The 25,439-nt window shown below is 41.0% G+C and overlaps 1 protein-coding gene across 10 annotated transcripts in view; it reads left to right on the forward strand.

Moving 5' to 3' along the window:
* The window catches only part of TNFRSF11B (TNF receptor superfamily member 11b), a 100,644-nt gene that overhangs the window by 57,747 nt on the left and 17,458 nt on the right, over positions 1 to 25,439 (forward strand). Inside the window, exon 1 of one of the 10 annotated variants that reach the window (XM_042809127.1) lies at positions 25,130 to 25,423. The exons of the other annotated variants lie outside the window; for them this stretch is intronic. Coding sequence (XP_042665061.1) covers positions 25,394 to 25,423 — 30 coding nt within the window. The 5' untranslated portion in view covers positions 25,130 to 25,393. Of the gene's footprint in view, positions 1 to 25,129; positions 25,424 to 25,439 lie in introns of those variants that run through there. 10 annotated transcript variants of the gene reach the window in all.

A 25,439-nucleotide genomic window follows, 5' to 3' on the forward strand; every position in this document is an offset into this window, starting at 1 on the left:
TCTTCTTTCTTTTTTTTTCTTTTTTTTTTTTTAGTCACATCAGTCAATGCTATTTACAAAATTGGTTTATGGAGACCACAGGTGGACACTCTGACTCATTACACATGAATACTAAATATATCCAAGACGATCTTGGAAAATCCCATAAAGAAAGAGGGAATAGCCATCTGATTTTTATATTTATAACCTTGGGTTTTGGATGCCAGTAATGGAAATTACATTGTTTTCACAAAAAGCAGGTGAGGGACAGTAAGGGACTGAATGATTGCCAGGCTGCGTGTGGCTGGAAGGAGAAGGCCCTAAGCGAGGAGCTAAGTCACAGAGGAAGGTTTGTCATGCTGTAGTAGTTTGCCGTTCGCACTTGCGGCAGGCTGTGGTAAGGTTAGCAATGCATTCCACAGTTGTTAGGAGTTAAGCAAATGTTGTGTCCTTTAGCCAGAGAGAAAAGCACACCTGCCCATGGAGCTGGCATAAAATTCATTACTGCCCTCGTCCTACATGGAGAATTTGAGTAGTACTTTCAGCCTCATATCCTGCCACACGTTTCAGTCTCTCTGATCTTGAAAACCAGGAAGGTCCAAGGTCTGTAATATATGCAGGGAAGCAGATAATGGATCCCTTTCTGTTTATCTGACTTCTGTTTTGATGGATGTTTTAGTGCCAAAGCTTCTCTTATTCTCGCTGCTGGAGGAGAGCTATTGCTAGACTTCCTACCATCCGTAGGCTGGCTTTGTGAAATGCAACAGGATGAAACTGAAACAAGACATAGCATTTCTAGCCTGGAAGCTTAATTCATACGTAAGCTGAGAGACAGTGCATGTAAGGAGGAACTAACTGAGGAATGAGTTCGTTATTCTAATCTAGCCAGTTTCCTGAATGACCACTAAAGTAAATAAACTAGATGCCAAAATGCATTTGTTTTTACTTATAGATCACCCAAAAGTATACTGTGGGTTTTTGATGTTTCTTATTACCAAGATCCTGAGCCAAATCCTTCATAGACAGTGCAGAGCAGCTCCTCACTACTCCAGTCTTCAAAACAGCCCCAAGAAAGAATTTCTCTGCCGCTACTACCTTGTTGAGAGCAGCAGTGAGTGGGTGGCCACAAACATGGGCACAATAAACAAATATCTATGCAGACTCAAATTAGCTAATCATAATTTTTGTATTCAAAGCTGTATAGCAGATAAATATCAATGGTCTTCCTACTGAGATTTGGCTCAGCTAGCTGGTTCTTTATCAAATTGGGCACTGCTTCACAGAAGTCACTCTTCTGTGTCCTGAATGACTAGAATTTAGGAAATAGAGATGGAAATACCCAGCTAGCATATCTGGCTTGCTGTAGTCAGTTCCTAATGAGCTCTGCATTTATCCTCTGTCTCTGTAATGGTCCTTGCAGCCTGCAACTACAGTACTCGTACTGAAAGTTTCTGCTTCTTGACTTCTTCTCAAAGGAGTTAATTCTTCAGCATTTTATGCTTGTTTTTCATCCATTAGTACTATCTACTTCAATAGGCTTAAAATAAAATACATTTTTTTAAATACTCATGATGTTGTTGTTTTCTGTTGAATTTAATTCATCACCAGACACAAACAGCACAGCACAAATGGAAAAGTTTATTGCAAAACCAGAGGAATGGCAAAGTAGTATCCTTTTTTTTTTTTTTTTTCTTTTCTTTCTTTTTTTTTTTTTCTTTTTTCCCTAGAAGAATGAGTTTCTCTGTTTCAGCCTTAGGAGCCAGTAATTTCTAGCAGCCCTCTGTCTGCAAATCTTATTTCTGCACTGATCATCATAGTCACATGAAATTATTTAATAAGTATCTTATTGCCAAGGTCACATGAAATTAGTTAACAAAAACTTAGAAGTGAATTTAAGCCAGCTCATCTCTCACTGAAACATTCTTTTGGCTTAAAAGAACCTGCTGAGTTGTAAAAATGAGTAGCATTGGGCATTTTCCCAATAATAAGATAGCAATAACAGGGAAGAATGCTTGGCTATGTTGTAGAGTAAATTAACAATGCATCCATGAATTTTATATGTTTTGTATTCTTAGGCAATTAATAATAATTTAGATCTGTGGCTAGTTTTAAGTTACTCTGTGCAGGAAAATCACACAGGTGGTCTGCAGCCTTCTGTTAAGCCTTTCAAAGAGCTCCCCAACAAAAGTAAAGGGAAATGTAAATTTTTTTGTGAAGGAAGGTGGAAAGAAAACTTTCAGGGGGTAAGGGATAATTTTGTTAACCCATGTTTCATTTAAAGCTTTGCAATGGGTCTTCATTTCAATCCAGCTCCATTCTGGGCAAGCTTTGGTCCATATCGCACATAGGCAGCACTATCGAAGATTCACTCACTTTCATGAGGCAAAAAGACCAAAAAAGTTTGAGTGTTTTGATGGTAAACGCCTGAAAGCTAAGCTCTTCTTCCCTAACTGCAATATTCCAACTGTAGTTCTCCTCGCAGCTGTCTCTCTGGTCTCACGGATCTCAAATTCAGTTTGCAGAACGTCCTTGTGTCAACAAGAAGGAAAAAGGTGCTACTTACTCATTGTGTCCCATGACTCCACGGCTATGCTCTCTCCTGAGAAGCAAGAGCCATAGATTCAAGCTCTGTCAGAAGGACTATAAGTCAACTCTCCTACTTGGGCAAGGAAATCTTCCGGTTGTTTCACAACTCACTTCTTCCTGCTGCCTTTAAATGAAGGTAGCTGTGAATGCAGCTCTCGGTGCACTCCACTTGTGTTGTGAGCACATCTAGCAAATCCATACATTTATGGCTGCAGTTGTCTTTTCTATAGATCCCAAACAGCCTTAGGCAGAAGAAGGGCTTCTGAACGCAGATCTCAGCCTTAGTAGTGGTCTTTGTGAGTAAAAGCAGTAACTGGACTTGCCCAGCCAATTACAAGTGCATGTATGAATTAAATACAGCTTTCCTAAATCACCAGGAGTCAAAATTTTGCATTTTGTTCCTTTTTAGGTACTTGTCCTCTTTATTGCAAAGATTTTTGTTATTGAATTTGTTCTTAGACATTAAAAAAAAAAGCAGAACTATTTTGTAAGACTTCTGAGACCCGGAGTTCAACTAAATGAATAAGAAACACTGTATTTCAATAAAATAGAGCTGAGGCTTTTTCAAGAGGTTATTGTGTCTGCTCATGTCTTAGAGGCAGTTGCTCTATCATTGCCCTGACTGCTCTGCATCCTTCAAATGACGCTGTGTGTCAGCTAAATTATTAAACAAAAAAGTAGATTCTTTAGCAGTCGGTGTAAAGTTGGACTCTACAAAGTGTTTTAAACAAAGTTGAGACACCACAAAACTTCAGGTCAGTACGAATTGTTCTCTGTGCTGCTTCCACTAAGGAAAAACACACCAAGTATTTCCTTTGCTGAACACAAACATTCTTCTCACATTTGCTGCAAGAGTTTTGGGTTTTTATCAAAGGCTTTACTTTTTAAACCATGACAATTTCTTGCTAGACACAGTGTATGTGAGCCTGTGTATGTGTTTGTGATTTTAAAATAACTATATTCCACTTTCAATCCTTTAAAATTTACCATAACTGTGTTCTACTTTCATTTATTTAACTCCATTCTAACGAAGTTAGCCAGAAGTCTTTCTTGATCACATAAGAACCTGAATAGAGTTCTCCTTTACCTAATTAATCAAATCAGGTAAGGTAACATTTGAATTTGTTTTTTAGGTTGGTTGGGTTTTGCCACTAGCAAGGAAAGAGTCTTTTGATGACTCAACACCTTCTTAACTTGCACAAAGTTATACTGAGATGTTGTTGATCCTTTGAGTCCTCGTCCTGTAACATAGCCTTTGTATCACTAGAAGGGAAAGGAGAAAATGCTGCTAACAGTTTTTCTGATGAAAGGAGAGCCTGAGAGTGTCTCAGGACCTGTCAGTATCTGTTGTCTCTGTTATGACCAACAACACAGACAAGAGAGGACTTGTAATATACCTCCTGCTTGCCTGCTCCTGTAAGCAACGTTTTAACCACAGAAATGAGAGGAAAGGGAAAGGATGTGCTTGGGTACGAGAACCCAATTGTTCACAGCAGAACATTTTAGGTAACTCCATGAAAAAGCTCATGTAAGTTTCTGAATCAAGCTACCAGTAACCAGAAACCATTTCCTCTGATTTAAGAGATGCATTTCTCCTGCAGGAGAAAACTCCAGCCACAGGGAAGTCCGTGGCTGCCCTCCTGCAGTGCCTTCATTACTAACAACAAATACATCAAGGAGTTGCTGCTGTGAAAATCCCCATGCAACTACTGTGATGAATAATCTTCCCAAGAAGCGCTTCATGTCCATGGGAGCGTGGCATGGTGCCACTGTCTGAATCGAGGGCATGGCAGTGTAAGGCTTTCAGTGGGCAGCCATGCTTCAGACACCAGCATGGGCTAGGCCATACCACGTAGGGGCAGAGTAGGGCTGAGCAAAGCAGTGCCTCTGTGGTCCTGCAGTGAAGATGGCTGCTAGGCTGGGCCTCATCATTGTCCCCAGAAGCAAAATGTGTTCAGCCGCATCAAGAATGTAGAACAAGCTGGGAGCTGCTACCTTGCTGGTTCGTGTGAGGCTGTAGCTAAACTGAAGCTGGAATGACACCCTCCTCTCTTTCACTCTCTACAACTGCTCCCAAGCCATCAAGTGGAAAAAAGAGCTGCTACTGAAAAGCAAAGAGATTGTGTATGGAACTCATGAGTGCCGAATTCCAAAGATTCCTTTCTCTCAAATCCAAGCTCCAGAACTAATGATGAAGCTAGCATAGCAGAGAGGCCAAAACCAGAGGTTAAAGACCGAGAAACAAACAAATCAGATCTGCAGTGTATGCTGTATCCTGCTGTCTCCATGAGGTGGCTATTAAATATCACTAGGCTCAAATCCCCAGGGCCTGATTAACCTTTTCCAGAATATACAGGTATCTCATAAGTGAAATATGATAACATAATGCTTTTCATTCTCACAGAATTCAGTACTAGTTTCCTATGTATGTTGTACAACACAAATTATTTACTCAAGATTATTGGTTACATTGGGGAAATGCTACCTTTCTTTTAGTCTATTCTGAAGTGATGTTTTTTTTATATTTTTGCGTGAGCTGCAGTCCACAATGAATAACAGCTTATGCATCTCATCAGTTTCTTTTTACTTCCTTTATTTTAAATAAAATGCAATGGAAATTCAATACAGTGATCTGTATTTTATTCTTGCCTCTACCCACATAACTTTTCAGAACTGTCAGATCTCATTTGCAAGCTTCCCTTCTACCATCATCAGAAAATTATGTCAATATTCCACACCACCTGCTGCCTCCTCTTGCCACTTTACCTAAAAATCAGAGAAAACCCCCATAAAGTACAAACCAAAGCGTGAACCATTGTAACAGCTGTTGGTCCTGGAAACAGTGCAATTTGCAAAACATGTTTTCCTTAATATAATTTATGTGAATGGCCTCAAAGTGAAAAGGCGAGGCATGCTCAGTGATCTCACATGCAAGCTACTATCTCTAAAGTATAAATCTTGAAGGAACTTTGGAAATGGGTTGTTTCCCTTGGGTACTGAAAAGAACAGAATCATAAATAAGTCTGAATCCAAGACCGCATTTACAATTTTCCCATAAGAAATATATTAGAAAATTGTAAAAGCTGAGAACTGCTATCTGAACTGATACCTGAGCTGATAAAAAAATATATATATTACAAACAGACTGGAAAAAAAACACCCAAATTCTCACAATGGAATGAAATGCACCATTTTTATTTCATTTTCTCTCTAGTTCCCTGGAATGTAGTTCTCAGATGTTTTACAATTAAGAGTCTTCAACTAAAAGATTAAAGCTCCACTGTTTTTTTTTTTTCTGGAAAATCCTGTAATCAGTCAAATCTTTGCTCAGAAAAGGAGAAGGCTGTTGTGATTCCAGTGCAAATTCCACTGTTTAATGAAACTGAATCCTCAGTTACTGACAAGTGTAACCTTGGGGTACCTTAAGCAGTGCTTCTCTTGTAGATCATAGAATCATAGAATGGCCTGGGTTGGAAGGGATCCCAAGGATCATCAAGTTCCAGCCCCCGCCACAGGCAGGGCCACCAACCTCCAGATCTGTACTAGACCAGGCTGCCCAGGGCCCCATCCAACCTGGTCTTGAACACCTTGGGGATGGAGCATTCACAACTGCTCTGGGCAGCCTGTTCCAGCACCTCATCACTCTCATAGTAAAGAACTTCCCCCTGACATCCAATCTGAACTTTCCCTTCTTAAGCTTAAAATCATTCCCCCTTCTATCACTGTCTACCCTTGTAATATGTTGATTCCCCTCCTGTTAATAATCCCCTTTTAAATAATGGAAGGCTGCAATGAGATCTCTTTGGCTAAACAAGCCCAGCTCCCTCAGCCTGTCTTCACAGGGGAGTTGCTCCAGGCCTTTGATCATCTCTGTGGCTCTCATTTGGAGCCTCCCCAGCAGCTCCACATCTTTCCTATACTGGGGGCCCCAGGCCTGGATTCGGTGCTCCAGATAGGGCCCCATGAGGGCACAGTAGACAGGGACAATCACCTACCTGTCTCTGCTGGCCAACCCTCTTCTGATGGAGCCCAGGATACCATTTGCCTTCCGAGCTGCCAGAGCACACTGCTGGCTCATGTTCAGTTTTTTATCCACCAGGACCCCCAGGTCCTTCTCCAGAAGGCTGCTCTCAAGGAGTTCTCCCAGTGTACATATCTGGGATTACTCCAAACCAAGATGATGAATGCTCAAAGAGAAATATTTGATATGGTCCACTCTTAGTATCATTAATATCAAACTCACTGTAGTATGATAAATCTCTGGCAAATGTAGGAAACCAGAAAAGGCTTACGTAATCACTTGTCCACTTCTTAATTGTGGCGACAACTTGCAATGACTACAGTGAGACTGCCAGCCATTCTTGTAAAAAAACACCACCAGAGAGGGCAATTAAAACTGCTTGTTTATTTTCTGGCAGCCTGCAATACATACTGGGCCACTGAGGGAGAGCCAAAGACTGCTTTAATCTTCAAGAATTAGTAATAACCTGCTGTGGCAAGATTTTAGAGATCGGACTGAATCCACATTAGTTTTATTACACTCACAAAACACTGAGACCCCATACACACTAAGATTTTCTTGTGCATTTTAAATGCTACATGGATTCTGGCACTAAACATCAGATTTTGTTTATTGTTATTATTTTATTTTCTTTTATAGTTTTCCTTCCTGAGTTACTTCCCCTCTCCCCAGGCCTGTCCTCTAAATTTGCTGTGACTGAAGAATGCATTTCCTTCTATAGCCATCTCCAACTATTTGGCAGAAACAGCTCTGAAATATCACAGAAGAGGCGGATGGACTGTTCTTGGTGTGACTCCCAGGAATGAAGGTTTGCTTGCCAGTGGCTTTAGTTTGATTGGAAGAGACAGCTGCTATCCTACAGCCAAGTGGGAAGATTAAATGATTTGGAGACAGTGAGTTCACTCAGGAGAGAAGGGGTGGAGAAGACCGTGTCTTGGCACAGCGAGCCTCTTTTGTGTTGGGATAGCAAGTGTCTGGACTAGGCTGTGCTGGGAGGTACAGAAATGACTAAAACAAATGGTCCTTTAAACCTAATTTGGAGCACAGCCTACAGTATGGCTGTGGCGCACTTGAGATAAATCCTAGAAATGGTTGGAAAAGTCTGCAGCAAAAGGCCGTATCTTACTTTTAAATTGCTTAGCAAAGATGAAAAGTCCCAGTAGAAAAATGGACTGGGTGTTGAGAATGGCAGACTATATGATATCTGGGAAACATAGTACCTGGTACTGCCTGTGGGACAGGAAGAGGATTTGCCATTCAGAGAGAAAAGCACTGTGGTGTGTTCAAGAGCCCAGCTACCCTTGAACTTGCTTCCTGATTCACCAGCAGAGATTGGTGTGATCAGGAGAAAGATTCACATTCCAGATGTGCATCTGTGTTTCTCTCAGCTCAGTTGCATTCTGAACAAAGGGTCCCTTAGAAGATGCTTCCTCGCCTTTTCAAAGCAACTCAGAGGCTTAAAGTCAATGTGAATTGATTTTATAGGGATTACTCTGTGTGTGTATTCCCTGTTTCCTCAGTTGGCATGATCACCTTCCCATTTTTTTGCAGAGAGCAGACTCTGAACTCAGCCCCGCACTTGGAGCTCCTTCAAAATCTGAGCTTTATTACTCTCTCCATATCTAATCAAGCCTTTCAAACCTGTTCTGCACCTCTTTACCTCCTGTCAGATCTGCTAGGCAAGCACTGACTGGGAAACAGGAAAAGAAGCTTTACTGGGTGAGATTTTTGTTTTCTGTTTCCCAAACAAGGCCTCTGGCTAGTATTAGGAAAAAAAGATTTTCTGTGTCTTAAGAGTTCTTCCTGGTTTGCTGGCAAAAACAAGGGACAGGTTTAAATAGCTCCTGGGTGGATCTCCTTTTGAAACCAAAATCCCCAGCTGAAGTTCTCTTGCACATTTTGTGCTCACCTGATGTGCCCCTAAAACAAAACACATCCTTGCCTCCAAGCATTAGAACTTACAGGAGATACGTGAAACTGCGTTCAGAGAAGGAACACAGACTTACTGGGTGGAAACAGCAATACATCCACATGAGTGATAAATAAAAAGCCCTCTCCTGGTAACTCTGCCAAGAGTTTGTTAATTTGGTTTCCTGTCTGCTGGTGTAAACATCGACTAGCAAATGTCCTTTAACCACATGACTTCATCCTTCCACGTCTGCTAACCCTCTCTCAGGATGGCGACAGTGTATATAATAGGCTCATGGTCTTCAGGTGTGCTTGTGCAGCCTTTCCCTAACCCTTTTGGAAATGTTGCCTGGTTTTCCTGAGACTTTTATACCTACTTCAGCTCTTGAGCTTTCAGTGTCAGCTGATGGGGAGCTGATGTTGCCAGAGTTTGTTCAGCCTGTGGCTGTTCCCTAGAAAGGACTCTGAAAAATTAGCAAGTACCTCTTGCTGCCAACAGATAAAATCAGCCTAATCAGATCAAGGTCTAACCTCTCCTTATAAAACCCTAGTGACAGTGAAGCCATAGCTCCACACAGTCTCTTCCAGTATTTAGAATCATAGAATCATAGAATCACCAAGGTTGGAAAAGACCTAAAAGATCACCCAGTCCAACCGTTCACCTATTCCCAATAGCTCCTACTAAACCATGTCCCTCAACACAACATCCAGCCTTTCCTTGAACACCCCCAGGGTCGGTGACTCCACCACCTCCCTGGGCAGTCCATTGCATTTAATTGTCTTTCAAGCATAATGTATTTTCTAGAATCCAGTCCATATCTCTCTTGTTATTTAACTTAATTTCTTCTTCTTTTGTGCTCAGTGTGGGTAGAGAATAGCCACTCTTCACTTATTTTTGAAGACTTCTTCCCTTCACCTCTTTAGATTAAGTCATCCCATTGCTTTCAGTCCTTTCTTAGCATAAAGCTCTCTTTCATTTGCCCATTTCTGTTTTGAGTAGATACAAATAGCTGTAAAAATGCTCAGAATGTCTGTTGAGGGACTCTGAATAAAAATGTTGTAATCTCAGTAATCATCATCTCCTTTATCCATACTAATAAGGAAGGATGAGGTATGGATAAAAAAATAAAAGCCCAAGACACAGATAATACAAAACACGCAAGAAGGAGACGGTAAGTCTGTTGTGTAGCACCTCGCAGCATATGAGGTGTTCTAGCTATTTTCATCTCTGAAAGTCCAGTAAACAGATTTCCACAGAGAAGAGGGCAGCAACGGCAAGGTAAATGAGAACACCTGAGTCTGGTACAGCTGGCAGGCATATAGTCTCTACCATGTGCTCTCCAGCACTGCTCTGTGGTCAAGGGTCAGGGAAAAGTGGGGCTCAGTGCACCCAAAGATACCTACAAGCAGTTGGCATTTCCTATGATTTGTTCCTTTTATCTCAGAGCCTGCATTCTTGTACAGTGGTGGATAGTTCTATGGCATCCTCCCATCAGCTCCTTCAAGGGGAGTTCTGAGGAGTGGCATTAACAGAGAAGTGTCTTCTAGAATAACTTCATCTATTTTTCCCATCAGCTTGAGTTTTAGTAGCAGTAGTCTTTCTTGGCCACATGCAGAGTGTGAAGCTGGAGAGTACACAACATTGCCTGTGAGCCACATCACTAAAGCTATACAGAACTTGTGTTTCATTTGTGAAGATAGCACAGTCTTCTGTAGTTCTTCCCTGTAGCATTAGGTTTTGTCAGTGACATAAATACAGATACTTGGCAAGGAATATTTCTGGTTAAGATACTGAAAATACATGATATAAACAATTAAATGCATTTCAAGCCCAAATGTATAAAATATGCCATGCTGCACTTACCACATCTGTGGAGAAGAAGAAAGAACACTTACCAGCAGAATGAGTAAATCAAAATACCAGGGTAGTTTTTGGTAAACATTATTTAACCTGCATCACTGCTTATATGCATTTTCAGTGTAGTATAAGAAATGCAAACTGGTCATATTTCAGTGTAACCCTCTATTAAGGAAATGTTTATAATTTCAACCCAGAATACATGGTTAACAAGATAGCCTTGCTAGTAAGCTGTGTGTATGAGTAAGTCACAAACCTTATACACCATTATGAAGACAAAAGAAGACACAGATCTGTGAAAATTTCCCTTTAAATCTGTGGATTTTCTATGTGTGTATCTCTTGCTGCTTGCCACCATCAGATATCTTTGTGGAATACAAATTTGAGGTCTCTGATTTGAGGTCTGTGGTCCTTATCTGATAGCTTTGCCAGACGCCTATTCCACTTGAATCTTTTGAGAAGGATTAAAGAATCAGGGAATCATAGAATCACCAAGGGTTGGAAAAGACCTCCAAGATCATCCAGTCCACCTTCTGCCTACCACCAATATTTCCCTACTAAACCATGTCCCTCAGTACAACATCTAAATGTTTCTTGAACACTGCCAGGGACAGTGACTCCACCACCTCCCTAGGCAGCCCATTCCAGCACCTGACCACTCTCTTGGAGAAGAAATTTTTCCCAATATCCAACCTGAACCTCCCCTGATGCAACTTGAGGCCATGGTAAGCCTGCTTAGTCAGCGTGGATTTTTTTCTTGGGTAGACATAAACAGTACAGGAACTTACACTGCTTTGGTCTGCACAGCAACATTAAAGTTTGCTTTGTGCTGTTCTTTTTGCTGTTGTTGCTTTTTTGTTGCTTTTTTTTCTTTTTTTTCTTCCTGATGTCATTATGTTGAGAAAGGACACAGTGATGTGAATTAAAATGAACTTTTGAGTAAGACTTTGTATAGGTTGACTCCCAAAGCCCACAGAACTTATTTGCAATATATCTTTGTCCTACCTTTATTTTGACATTTCAAAGCGTACAATATTGGCACAAGAAAGAGACAGGGGCAAATACCTGGGCAGGTCTGACCTCTGACTTTCTGTAGGACACCAAAGAGCAGCAAAACCCTGCCTATGCTCAGAGGGAAGTATCTTCTTAAATGAGAAAAGTGACAGAAGATTTTCCATGCTGAGTTCAACTAGAAACCAGAATTACTCTGCTGCCATTCAGTCCTTTACAGGGTTATAACCTGTCCCAAAATAAAGTGGACTGAAATGTGTTGAATACTTATATTTGGTATCTAAGACATTTTTCAGCCTTCCTTTCATGTCTGACCAAACTCAAACCTTTCAGTTCTATTTTGAGAAAAGGAATATCGTATCATTAAATTGCACTGAGGGTGAAGTTCCTCTTTCAGTGCAGTAACATCATGAGTTTACCACCCCACATCAGAACAGAAGCTTATTTTACAGAATGTTGTCATGACTACAGCCATAACCATTAAGAAACACCATTGTGGAGGTAAAGGCATTATTTTTTTTGAAAGCCTGCATTAAAAAAAAAGCAACATATCCTTTGAGTAACACCTCTTTGGGTTATCCATCTGTAAAATTAAGAGATTTCTTTGGTCAGTAAGGTCATGAAACAGTGACAGAGAGGTAGACAGATGTCCTGCAGTGGGAAGTGAAGGAGAAACAAACACTTAAGAATGAGAGAGATTCAGCCTTCACAGACTGCCACTGGAAGATCAAAATGATCTTTCTTGAAATTTTCACACCAGTGCTTTGCTGTTACAGTTAAACACAGCTTGTTGGCAGTAACTAGGTGAAATTCAGTGGCTTGTGTTATGCAGGAGATGAAGCTACATGACCTAATGGTCTATTCTGGCATATGAATTGTTTAAATAGAACTAGTTATTTTATGCATTTTTCCCATTTCTACGTGTCTAAATAGTTAGTCATGACAGAATTTGGTTATTTCTAGTAAAGAAGTGATAGATAAATCTGAGTGATGTTTTCTTAAAGTTTTCAATGATCTACACATCTTGATGTGGTTTCTTTCATGGTTTTGCACATGAAGGACTTTGCTGTATGTGGGACATGACTGAGCTCATGGTCTGAGGTTATACTGTGTTATACCCAGTTCTTACCAAAAAATAGAAGGCTTCTGTGAATAGGCTGCAGATATCCTTTTCCAGGGAGGTCACTGCACAGGGTCTTCTCTTGTAATGTGATTCATTGTGAAATTTCAACTGGTCATGGAAACAATAATGGTCAAATTGTCAGCATGGCAGTGGGTGCACGTGGAAGGCAGAGGAGGCCAGCTGCCCTGGCCCTGCGTAGGTTATGTGTGCAGAGTGTGCTGTGTATGTTTCATACTGCTCAACAGCTACGACAAACATGTTGGATTTGCTTGCAGTCATTTTATACCTATGCCTGTTCCTTTATGCATGTAAAGGAGATTACTTATTTGAAGGGGAAAAAAGGTTCTAGTAATTTGAGTGCACAGTCCTGAACTGACATACTCTTAAACTAGAAGAGGTCCCCCTGTACGTCCTCCTCAGTGGTATCCATGGATGCCACATTCCCCAGCAGGGAAGGCATGGGGCATGAATCAGTTCCTCTGGAGAACAAAGGAGTCTTCATCATGGGAACAGGTTTCTCGGTTTCAACCATGGAAAACAAAACGAGTACCCAGCTGTGTCCCAGCCCGCTTCAGCTAACAAAGCTGTCTGGAAAACAGTGGTCCCATACTTGTCTCTTAAATCACCCACTGTCTTTGTACATTATTACCTTCAGTATTGCCAGTATGGGCTGCATTTTCAGTGCTTTTAGATTATTTATTATGAAAGGAGTCCTGCTTGTTGCATACTTGCTGTTCAGTGCAATACATAAAACAGAGCAAAATAGCATGCAGCAGCCAAAAAATATTATTTTTGTATTTTTAATATATTATGAGGACAAATTCAACCACAAAACCGTAAGAGGGCAGCATTCTCTCTATCATTCATATTGTCTCTCTGCTGGAATATGAAGAGAGACTTTCTTTAGCATTCACCTCATAAACCACAGAGATGCATTATATACAATTCGGAGCCTGGTTCGCTATTCCTTGTAATTAATAGGAATGTTTCCCTTGATTTAAATAGGTGTTGGATGGAGGCTGCAGTTGTTCAAAATGACATCAGGAAGATCTGTCTGCGTGATTTAAATCAGAAGACACTGAAAATAAGCAGTCAGGAAATAATTTTGGTGGTGGTTAACCATTGGAACAAAATACCAAGAATTCTGGTGTATTCTCCATTTCTCGATGTCTCTGAGCACAGACTAGATGTCTCTTTGGAAAAAGTGCACAAAAGCTGCTGAGTTCAATACTGAGGTGGCAGGATGGTATTCTGCAAACTCCTTAAAATGGAAATTGATACTGCATGTATACAAGCAAGATGAATCACACATTTTTTACGCTGTTACTAATTAAGCAGTGGAACAACAATAAAATGGGATGTATTTCTCCATGATCTTCTCTATCTACAATTTGCTTTGCACAAGCCATCAGATTTGCTAAGCAAGATGATCCTGCTGGCTCTGGAATCCATTAGCGTGGTTGTTCCTTCAAAATCTTACAGCTGTCAACTGATGCTTTGAGCAAGATGCAGTAGTTATTATTGAAGTAATAATTGATTGGGTTTTTAAAAAAAACTTTTTTTTTTTTTTTTTTTTTTTTTTTTTTGAGATTAGAACAGCTTAAAATGGAAGAAGAGACATTTTGAGGAGAGAAAACAATTGTTTACCTTTAAATCATTGCTTCAAAAATCACTTAGGTCACAAGAAACTGCAGCTTTTTACACGATGACTGTTTAGACTTCTCGTAGGTTTCAGTCCAGTGTACAGTGGCAAGTGCTAATTAGCATTCTTGCTTGCAATGTCAGCAGACAGGAGTACTTAATGAGCATGAAAACCAAGCTATTCTTTCTATGCTGCTTGACATGGTGACCCAACTCCAACCTCAGAGGGTTTGTGATGAAATTTTATTTTCTTGCTTGTTTACTTCACTCCTACTGGTGAGGGAAATTCCTCTGCATCTTCCCCAATTCCCCTTACTTCAGTTATTTTAACGCCCTAAAATGATGCACAACGTTTACACTATGAATACCCTTAGGGGAACAAACTGTGGTTCTACAGAAAGGTAATTAGGACAAATGCAGTGGTAGGCAAATGTGCAGTGTCTTGTAAGAGTGATATTCCCAATGCAGCCTTCCACTATGTGAGAAAGCAAAGGCTCTCTGGAAAAGATGACTGCAAAAGAAAAAAAGAAGTTATTTAATGAGAAACACATCTACTGTTACATTTAATTTTCATTTCATTTCATGGACATGGAACTACTTAAAATGGCTTCCCATTCTTTCGGGAGAAAGAGTTTGTGTTTATCTGTGATTCTTAGTGAGGACGATCATAAAGAATGTTAATTTTCCAGCTATGTTTTAAAGACTACTAAAGAATGTAAGCATTTTTTAAGCTCAAAATATTTTCGCATTGTTACCATAACAAAGAAAAATGTGAGGTATTATTTAATTTCCCGTAACTTGCAGTATAAAAATAAATTCAATAACAAACAAGCTTTGCCAAGGTGGCTGTATATTTTTTTTGAGAAATAATGTTGCTGATTCAAACTAGCCCACATTTTACATAGGGTTTGAATTAGTGCTTTTTCACTGGATCTTAAGGGCTTTTTCCGTTTTTCAATTTAATGCTGAAGCCTCCGTTCAGAAAGGTGCTTCATGCCATGAGTATGTTTATCCAAGTCAGAGGGCCTACTCGTACACTTGGAGCTGAGCTGGGAAACAGGGCTTTAGATACAGTGAAACTTACTGGTGTCTGGGGGACCACCACGTTATTAGAGTTTCAATTAAGTTTTGATGCTGAAGATTTTGCCTGCCACTCTTAATTGACATGTGGGGTGCTGCTGCTGCGTGCTTGACCATGGTATTTATTTGGGTGGTATTCAATGAGCCGCAGCCCTGTTGTGAGTAGTATAAAACAGAAGTATAAAATAGAAATAGTCAAGAGAGGTCCCAAAAGAAGTTATATAACATGCAAGCAAAATGGAGGAGGAAATAGCATTAAGCAACAGCACAGCTTCGTGTTTCTTCCTTTTTGGAAGGAAGACAAGGTAAAGTTGGGAGGAGTGAGGGGATACGCTTCAGGGCTGCTTGAAAAATGTGGGGACTAATGGAGAGGACAAAACCACTGCAGGGCAGTGGAAATCCACTGAAGAGCGTGCAGAGGCCCTTGCACTGGGTTCTGCTTCGAACAACCAGATTCCCTCCCCTCTCTGGATGAACTCAGTCCCCACCCAGTGGCAGGGGAGAAGAGATGGGGAGATAACCATCACTGGCTTTGCTGCTGACAGGGTGGCTGATGAATCTTCTTCATCTCTCTGTACAGAATGCTTGGCTTAGATTTGCTTTTCTGCTTTCTGTGCAGTCCATAGATTTTGACTCATTTTACAGTCAGCTGATATATTCAACAGGGAACTTATTTTGCTAAAGAAGCTACAAAGCAAAACACCAAGGAGCATACTGCAGTGAAACAGAGTACAGTCTTTAATTGACACAGTAGTTTTGAATAAATCTTTCCATTGTCACAGTCAGCGCAGTAAATGCCAAGGCCTGTCAGCACCATTTCTTCGTTACCTCCCCAAGGTAATTATACAACTCTTCTCACTGCATCCAGTTCAAAGTATTCATCTGTTAACAATCCCAGCTTATGGTATTTTACCCAGACTTAACAATAAAAATTAAAAGAATACAAAAAAGAAGTCAAAAATACAAAAATAGACGTCAGGCTTGATCTTGCAAGAAGCTCAGATCCCATCTCTGCTCATTGAACCAAAATAACTTGGACATCACTTGAAATGTCTTGCTGGGAGTGTGCAGAGAGGTGGAGCCACAGCAGAGATCTGAAGTCAGCTCTTTCAAGAGCAGTACACTGGGCCACCCATCCTTTTGTGGAGAAGCGGCCTTGGGGAAGTAATGTGCAGATTCTTCCTTCTCCTTTTACGTCCATGTTTCCAGTTCCCAAACAGCTCCAGGCCCCAGAAGCACGAGGCCGGCCGTTCAATGCAAGAAAACATTTGCTTACAGCCCAAGCCACCCACATGCAAGGTTTATAAATTGTAAATATGCAGCATTTAGTTATGGAACTGTGATGCTTTTCATCTCTGTGCAATTTCAAGCTCTGCTTGTGAGCAGGAACAGCGACTGCTTTGTCCTCAGAGTTGACGAAATCTATGCAGAAGAGAGGCATCCAACGTGCACTTCTACCGAAATTTTACATCTTTACTGTTGTGTTGCTGCCTAAGTGTATCTTCTATCTGGCTTAATGTGTAACAGCATTTCAGGGGTGAAACGAGTGGAAAAATGTGTCGATGTTTCATGAGAAATAAGAGGTTGAGGGAGAAGAAAAGGGGATGTCACTGATTGCAGTCTTCTGCTATCACAATCCACAGATCATATGATCCCTTTTTTTACTGAAATGAAATGTTTTGATACCAGTTCGGCCCCAAACTGTGTTCTGTGTAACCCAGCAGCATCTTTGTGTTACAGGACCACAATTATGTCTCTAAAATTAGAAAAATAAAGAAAGGCCCTTTGTGGCACTTTGTGTAAGATGTATTTGGGCTTCCAGAACAGTATTATCATAGGGAAAAATAAAAATTCAGGTTTTTTATTTTCTCAATTTTCTTCCGTTTTTCAGAGAGGGGCCCTTTCTCTTCTGCTGCAAGAAAAAGCCAAAATTTACCACGGTAAACTTACCTACTATAATCCACTTAGCTTTAAATGCTAACAGTGTGAAAAAATAATCCCATTATATTTAACAAGAGGTATTCAGGCATGTCCTATGAGGATGTATTTTTCTTCTGCAAAATCTGCCCTAAACAGCCTTTAGAATTTATTCTTTATAGTTGTTTCTTTTGTTTTGTTTTTCTTTTTCTTAAACTATTGTATGGCAAGGAGAGAATTTTACATTAAATTCTAACAGCTCAAAATGTGTATGAAAAAATAATAATTTTCTACTAAATGCTAAAGGACTTTTCTCCATGAAGATATAAGCAAGCCCAACAGGAACTGCTAGTTATGCTGCAAAAAGCTTGGAGAGCTTGGGGGTGGGTGCTCAAGCGCATTAGTATTCACTCCACATTCTTGCCTGCTGTTCCACATGCACTGTTTTGTGCCTCCATAAACTGCTCTGGATGCAGATCAAAATTATTTAAAAGAATTCGCAGGGGGGCAAAAAATAGAGCAGCCATTTCTGTGTATTTCTACATTGCTTTCATTTTCATCGACATTCAATGTTAGCCTTTTTATAGCGATATGAAAAAAGGAATGCAGAAGCAGAAGGGAAAGGCTTTCTCTGATAAGAAATGCTTTTACATTTTAGGCAGAAGTTCTCACAACAAATCAGAGTACTGTTAGCTTTCCTCGTGCGGCCCACATCAACCATTTAAAGAAGCAGCACTCAATTCTTTAACTGAGAGGGCACTTTAAAATGATTATTACTCTTTCTTGTTTGCAAAATCTGCTGAAACACAGGAAGAAGTCTGTTTGTCTCTGCTATGTTGATCCTTTTTGATAGGGTGAACAATGACCTCCCTCCCATCTTTTCACTTTTCAGTTCTCAAGACTCTTGACTCAGAGCCAGCCCAAGAGCAGACCCAGCCAACGAGCCATGCTCCTGGCTCCTAGATTTAAAATCACAGCTGCAGAAACATGTACAAAACAATTCCATGAAAGATCAAGTGGATAGGATAGTCTGCAATACATGGCTTTATCAAACAAGTTCTCTCGATTAAGAAAATAAATAAAAGTGCCTCTTACTTGCAGGCATGAGGAAGCAGTCTTTGATCTATCAATCACTGAGACAAGTGTGGCTCATGGCCCACCACCATGAACTACGGACTGCTTCCTTGATATTTGTTTTACTAGTGATATTCTTGAATCCTGATTCAAAAGGAATGTGCTAAGATGCAAAGTTGTTTCACAATACATCGCTGGATTACCCACTCTGATAGCAGACCAGAAGAATGTATGAAGATCCCCATACAAAAAGAAGAGTGGAGGCTAGAAGCCTGGGAGGAGAATCAAAGGTGAAAGCCCCCAAGCACTGGGAGCAGATAAGCTTAGAAGAAAGCACTGAGGGAAGATGAGAATTTGTTCAAGGATGAATAAAGGTGAGTTTGAGGAAGAGGTACATCTTACGCAGAGAAATGTCAATTGAAATTCACATCCCCTGAAACACAGCACACTGGCGGTACTAACTGCGGCACCGTGTGGTAGATACAAAATCTTTAAATCAACAGCATTCCCCTGTGGCCAACAGTCACTTGTCTCTGGACAGCCTCCTTAAAAACTCTTGTCTGAAGCCCTGGTCCATGTTGGCTGATGCACTGGAATGCACTGGTGCTGTTGCTCTCAGGCTATGCCACCCTGCTGTGCATGTGTTGGCAGGGGATTAAATATGCATGAAGTTGACAGTTAGCTTCACTTCCATCAAAGCTTAATTTTGCTCACTTGTCAGTATTGAAGAACAGAAATTAATAACAATAATTAATAGTTCTGTTAACACAGTGAGTAGAGAAGCAGCACATGATACAAATATTAAATCCAGGGAAACTTTGGTGCTGGGAGACAAGGACTGTTCAATGCAGTCCACATTGACTTGTAGGTAAAAAATACTTTGCAGGTCACTGATGGTCTAAACAAAAGAAACTCTGTGGTCAGAGGGAACAAAGGAATGTGCTGGAGCATCCAGGGAGGATGTAGCACCGTCTACGCTGGCTGTAAGGAATCTTCTGAGGAGGCTGAAATTCCTTCCATTTTCTCTCCCCTGCATTTTCTGGTTTTGAAGCTTCTCTGCCAAGAAAAGGACAAAAGCTTCATTATGCTTGAAGTCTGGCCACAAGCAAAAGTACCTAAAAGGTGCTTTAGACCATTTACTACATGAGCTGTGCTATTTCTGAAGGGAGATGGCAAGCTTTCCGATTGACGTGCCATCTTCCATAAATTGCATATTCCTTTTGTGTTACTTCTCAGAGGTCTCTCCTTTTTACTTGCCTTACACCATGGCAATTCTTATGAAACCAGAAGCTGTAGAGCTTACATCAAAGCAGGAACTACAAATAAATTCTGATAGCTCTTTTGAGGAGCAAACATTGAGTCTTCATTATTGATTTTCTTTCTTTATTGTGATTCTTTCTGTATGTAGTCATAAGTGGGGCTTTCTGTTGGTAATTCTGCACAAATTCCGTGGAAGGAGGAAAGGAGTATGGTATTGTTAGGGCCTTTCATAATTAAGGGAAAACAGAACAGACTGTGTGTCTGAATTACTGGATTTGTAATGTTATCTACATACCTCACAAGACTGACACACAGATTTTCTGGTATTTGCAGCTGGAAAATACGACTTTTACACCTAATATTCTTATTCCATTTCATTGAATGGCTGCACTCTCTCACGGTGCTTTTTCTGTCAAACCTCAGTAAAAGTCTTCACCTGATATTCCAGTCTTCTGTCTTGTCTGTACTTCAGATGCCTCAGCACTTGAAGTTCCTGCTACCCTGCTAGGTTTAGTGCCATAATAAGCAACCAAGCTCCTGCGCCAAGGAGCAGCCAATCTCTCATCGATGACAACTGCCTTCATCCACCTTCCTGGTTGGAAGGAAAGAGCACAGCAATCCACAGGTGGTGGAGGCATTTGGATGTAAATGATGCAAGCCATCCATCAAGCTGTACAATTGGATAGTTGGTTCACAGCTGAGTGAACCCAGCATCTAGGAGACTCAGAGCCTGGAGCAAAAATAATCAAACGTCCACGCAAAATTCACTGACGGCCGAGCGTGGCATCATTGCTGGCCTGACATCCTTGTGTATGTGGAAAACCAGCAGGATGGAAAATTAGTGCACCCAAGTATACACAGTGAAGTCAGACTGAAAGCAATGAAATTACAGTCGCTCCTCATGAGCTAACGGGACCATTTTCCTTAACCAGTGACCTTCAATTACAGAGTAGAAAGCAAATTAGTAGAGACAAAAAAGAAAAACCTGTTAGCCAGAAAATCTTACTGGCTACAGCTTGTCTTGTTTCGGTTCCAATTTCCTTAGCTTTCCGTAAAGTATGTGCTGTCTCCTTTGGAGTACTGGTGTTAACTGGAAATGTTGATTCTGGGAACAATGAATTCCTTCTTATCAAATGGTTGGGTGTTATGACCAAATTTTTCAGAAGGCATTAAATTTTCTTCTGCTTGAAAGATCTGAATCATTGCATGAAGCTTCCTGGTGCCACAGAGATCGAGTTAGGAAGAAATTAAAGGCCAAAAAAGCCACTGCAGGAATTAATAAATAAAATTGCCATTTCTCAGTTCACAGCTTTCCAGCACCCCGTTGCTCACCATTGTTTGCCTGTAGGTGGGAGTGACAGTGAAGGATAATGCGAGGCATATTTCCAGTGCAGCAGTTTGGTGGTTCCCATTCAGAGTTACAGGGCATACTCTCATCTACAGCCATGTGAAAGTAAGAAGTGTGATCCTACCTGTTTCAGGCTGCTTATGCAACCTGAAAAATTTACAAATCTGGATTGGTGACGTGGTGTGAATCCACTTTGAATGGGAAATTGAGCATGTAATGTTATATGCAAGCTGAGGGTGACCACAGAGGTAACCAGCACTCTTGAGATTCACAAGCTGGCTTAATTCACTAGATAGGCAAGCCTAGAATGGCAAAAAACAGGTATCCTTCTTTAGTATGAATTTGGATGACATTTTTGTACTTAAATCCTTATGTAACTATATGTACATTCTGTGATTAATTTTTCAGTTCCTCCATTGCAACATTCAAATCCTATAATGCAAATAAAAATGTGTTTTGACAGGATGAGATCTACCTTCCTTCTCTGGATACATATTTGACAAATGAAGTTCTCCTTTGGGCATATTAACACCTCATAACGGGCTCAGATTCATAAAAGGAGCTAAGATCTCAGTGCGAAAAAAAAATAAAAATAAAGGCAGATTTGTTTGCAAAATAAAATAAGCCACAGTTAAAACAAAGATAACCACCTAGGTGTGAGTTTTCTTTTGACAACATTATGAGCTAAATACCTTTTCTCTTCCTTCAGTCTATGTTGGCACAGTCTTTTCTTCGGCTCCTGAGTTATATGAGAGAACACGGATGGGGAAATGTTTGCAGGGGTGCTTCACCTACTAGAGCAAAATCTGAAACATGTTTTCCTGTTAACTAACTACCCCACTTTCTTGTTTGCAGATTATCAGGTTTCTCTAAGCCTCCATTTTCCAGGTTTTCCTACAATGCTTCAGATCATTGGTCTTAAATTTAAAGAGGGAGATTAATTTCTAAGGGACTGCTGTAACAACATGGTAGAATGGCAAATTTTTTCCTTTTGCAGCTACTAAAATGTTTGTTTTCACAAGCAATCGATCTTCTTGAGATCTCTCTTCCCCTTAGTTTGTCTGAAATCTGTTAATGACGAAGCTCTGAGTGTTCTCTAAATGCAATATGTGGTGAACTCTTGAGTCCCAAGCCTGAAGCCACAATCTTCCCACTGTTTGTTGCTTGGGTTCAATAAACATCACACTGATATACGGAGATGACTAAGCTATGCAGCATTCACCTGCCAGCACCAACTCATTGGTTTGGACTTGTGAGTTTTTCCAGATAGCAGACTGGCTTAAAGAGCAAAGCCATTTATAGACCTGGTGATTATAATGATGCATGAGAATAAAAATAGATTTATAACAATCATAACATCCAGGACAGCATTACAAATAGACAGGATAAAAAACAGGGAAAGATAAATACGTGTCTGGAAATATGACTACTACTGAATCAATAAGCTGATGTCTTACCAAAAGCACATCAGTACAGATTGAAGGCAGAGTGGTATCAGCAACTTTCAGTCTGCCCAATAATAGCAGTCATTTTTCTCCATTACTAATTACATTTAAAACAGACTACTCATATTCCTGTAATGTGGCACAGACTACTTAATGCCTATAGTTGCTATATTAGGTATGTCAGTAAAAAGAAGAAATCCTGCTATTTAAGTTCCTTTTCTTATTGCATCTTGTAAATTATCTTATGGATAATGAATAATTAAAGGAAGTTAACTTTTATAAAATAATTCCAGGCAGTGTCTCTTCCCTGCCGTATGGCATATTGTCACAAACGTGGTTCTTTTAAACACTGCCGAGAACAACTCGGTCATAGCATGGACAAGTGTTTATTACAGGGTTTGCTGCCTCGTCCTATGATTCTGTTCTGTGCAAAACACATCTTAGCTAATTCCCCAAGGCAAAGTGGCAACACTGTAAAGCTCTTGTGAAAACATTCAAACTGCAGTTTAAACCTTGTTAAAGCATAGTTCTTCTCTGGAAAGTGACACTAAAAATGGCATTGTGGGATTCTGTATTTATTGTCTATTTGTGATCTTCAGATCAAACATGCTAAGTACAGCTATACAGTTCCCTTGTACCATTCACAGCCAGCTCCACAGATCCCAGTGGGATTAGAAAGCTGAAACTTTCCTATTCGTGTATTTAAAGATGACGGTCTCCTTAGCATCTGCCCAGAGCTGCTGTCCTCACCAAAACAGGTAACTTCACCTCCATTAAGGTGAATGAGCTCAGGGAAGATCTGCCTTATTCTCATACTCTGAATGCAAATATACAAAAGAAAAAAAAAAGCAGACCTGTTGAAGATGCCACTTCTTAATGATAGTCACACTTTGAGCTAAGCTACTTGACTGCCTTTTTAATTTTTTCAGTTGTTTCACAGCATAAAAAGAAAAACTGGATCTCTAGAAATGTCTTCTGTGAACAGTATTCCCTATAAACATTAACTGGCAGAAGCACAGGCTTATGAGCTGCATTTTTATTTCTCCAGAGATCCAGCTGTTGTATATTTATGGCGGGCACCAGCAATGAGATGACAAGCCTAACTCAAAGCCCACTGAAACTAGCTTACAGTGTTTGATTATCTGTAGGAGCTTGCTATGGATTTCCTGCTTTTCCTTCTCTGATATCTGAGTGGGGAGCAACTGGTATCACCTACCCCCCAAGGTCAGAAGTTGACTCTGGTGCTGGGTATTGCCAGTCAGAAGACTGCATTATTGTGTCCCAGATCTTGATGACAACATTAATTTGGCTTAAATAACTTCTGGCTGATGGAGCTGTTGTAGCATTCTTTGTAATACTTTAAGTTGGCCCCTGTATGGAAAATAATGCACTCAGTACAGCTACTTGTATGTGGTCAACGATGGACATTTAGAAAATGGTCCTTCTCTTCACACCACAGAGAAAATATCAGGGTAGATCCAGACTATCAGCACAGCTGTGTCTTTATCTAGGCAGCATGTCCACTAACATGCCTAAGAGTAGATATCAAAGTACTAGAAGTCTCTGAAAAGGTTACAGGAACATCTAGAGCATCCATTTAAGTAATGAAGTGATAACAACTACCTGACAGATGTCAGCAATACGCCTCTGGGTAGCTGGATTTCCATGCCAATTTTCACATTGCCTCTTAGAAAGGACTCATCACTAATTCAAGTGTCTTGAATTTTTATCATGTTGACGAGTACAATCAGCATCTGTTTCAGTCTCAGGTTATGCTTGATGGGTGTTCAGACCATTACAGATGTATAAGGAGGAATGTGCTGGGCTGTCCTTGAAGACTATGGCTTCCTGACTTAGCATAGCTGGATTTTGTAAAACAACGTGCAGGCTTTTTCCACCTTCCTCTTGCCAATCCCACACAGCCTTGTGACTCAGAGGGGCAAAACTGCACAATTCAGAGGCAGTGTGGGCCCCAGATTTCAAGTGCTGGAGAGCTGGAATATCCAGAGCTGAGGTTTTCGGTCTGGCCTACGAAAAAGGGCAGAAAACCATCTGTGAAAACTGGATGCACGACTAGGTTTGGCTTCTGCCCCGGGATCCCACAGAGTCTGAAATATGGACGATAATCACTTTCTGGGTATCTGCAGGTTAGGAAAAGGAATACTTTGTTCAGACCTCTGAGAGGAAAGTCACATCCTGGCTGACTTTCCTGGGGTACCAGCCTAGAGAAGGCCAGCGGGTCAGAGCCCCCCCAGAGTCCAGGCTGGTACCTGAGGGCCTACCAAGGAAAAGGAATGCAAAATCACCAGTGTTTGATCTGCAGGAAAAAAGAAAAAAAAAAAAAAAAAAAAAAAAAGCTCTTTTCTGATTAAAAACACCGCATGGGGAAGAAGGAAGAAGCACGGGGCCCTTTGCCCAAAGGGTGGCATGGGCACTTGGCCAGGCAGCGGAGCTGCTGCTGGCGTTCCCACGTCGGCAGGGAAGGGAAACCAGCAGGGTTTCTCCTTCCCCTCCACCTCCCCCTTCCCGACCTTTGTTTCCCAGCCAGCCCCGCTCCTGGAAATCCCTGGGCAACCAGGCAGAAAGGAGCCTGCGGGCTCGGTGGAGAATGGCAGCACTGGGTGAGCTCCAGGCTCCCTGTGGGGGCTGGCTGTGGGGCCGTGGGGTCTGCAGCTCACCCGCTGGCAGTGATTTCTAAACACGTCCCCTATAAGCCTGACTGCTGAGACATGTTGTCCTGGAAGTGTGTCTCCCCACCAAGCCAGCTGCATAGGGGAGAGGGGGGGGAAAGACAGACAGACAGACAGAGCCCAATTAAACCCTCCCCTGGCCGGCCCCTGACACTCCCTCCTGCATTTTCCAGTCTGTGGTTACAGCACTCAAAGAGTTCCATTAAATCATCAGATTTTACAGGTTCCTAAAAAAAAAAAAAAAAAAAAAAAAAAAAAAGGGGAGAGAGAGAAAAGTTTGGTCATAGTAGGGAATGAGTGATCAAAGCTGAGCCAAAGCTTCCTGTTACACCGGGACTATATATATACCGTGTCTTTAATGTTGGGGGATGTCAGCAGGCTGCTAGGAGGCTGGAGCACTGGCTAGCTCTGCCTGATTTCCCAGCGCGCTGAGGTTTCTTCCACCAACCACAATGAACAAGTTCCTGTGCTGCACGCTTGTGGTAAGTCCCTTCAGAG

This window comes from Centrocercus urophasianus, unplaced genomic scaffold, assembly GCF_019232065.1.
Source record: "Centrocercus urophasianus isolate 14NV4802_14NV808 unplaced genomic scaffold, USGS_Curo_1.0 seq_11, whole genome shotgun sequence".
Lineage (NCBI taxonomy): Eukaryota > Metazoa > Chordata > Aves > Galliformes > Phasianidae > Centrocercus > Centrocercus urophasianus.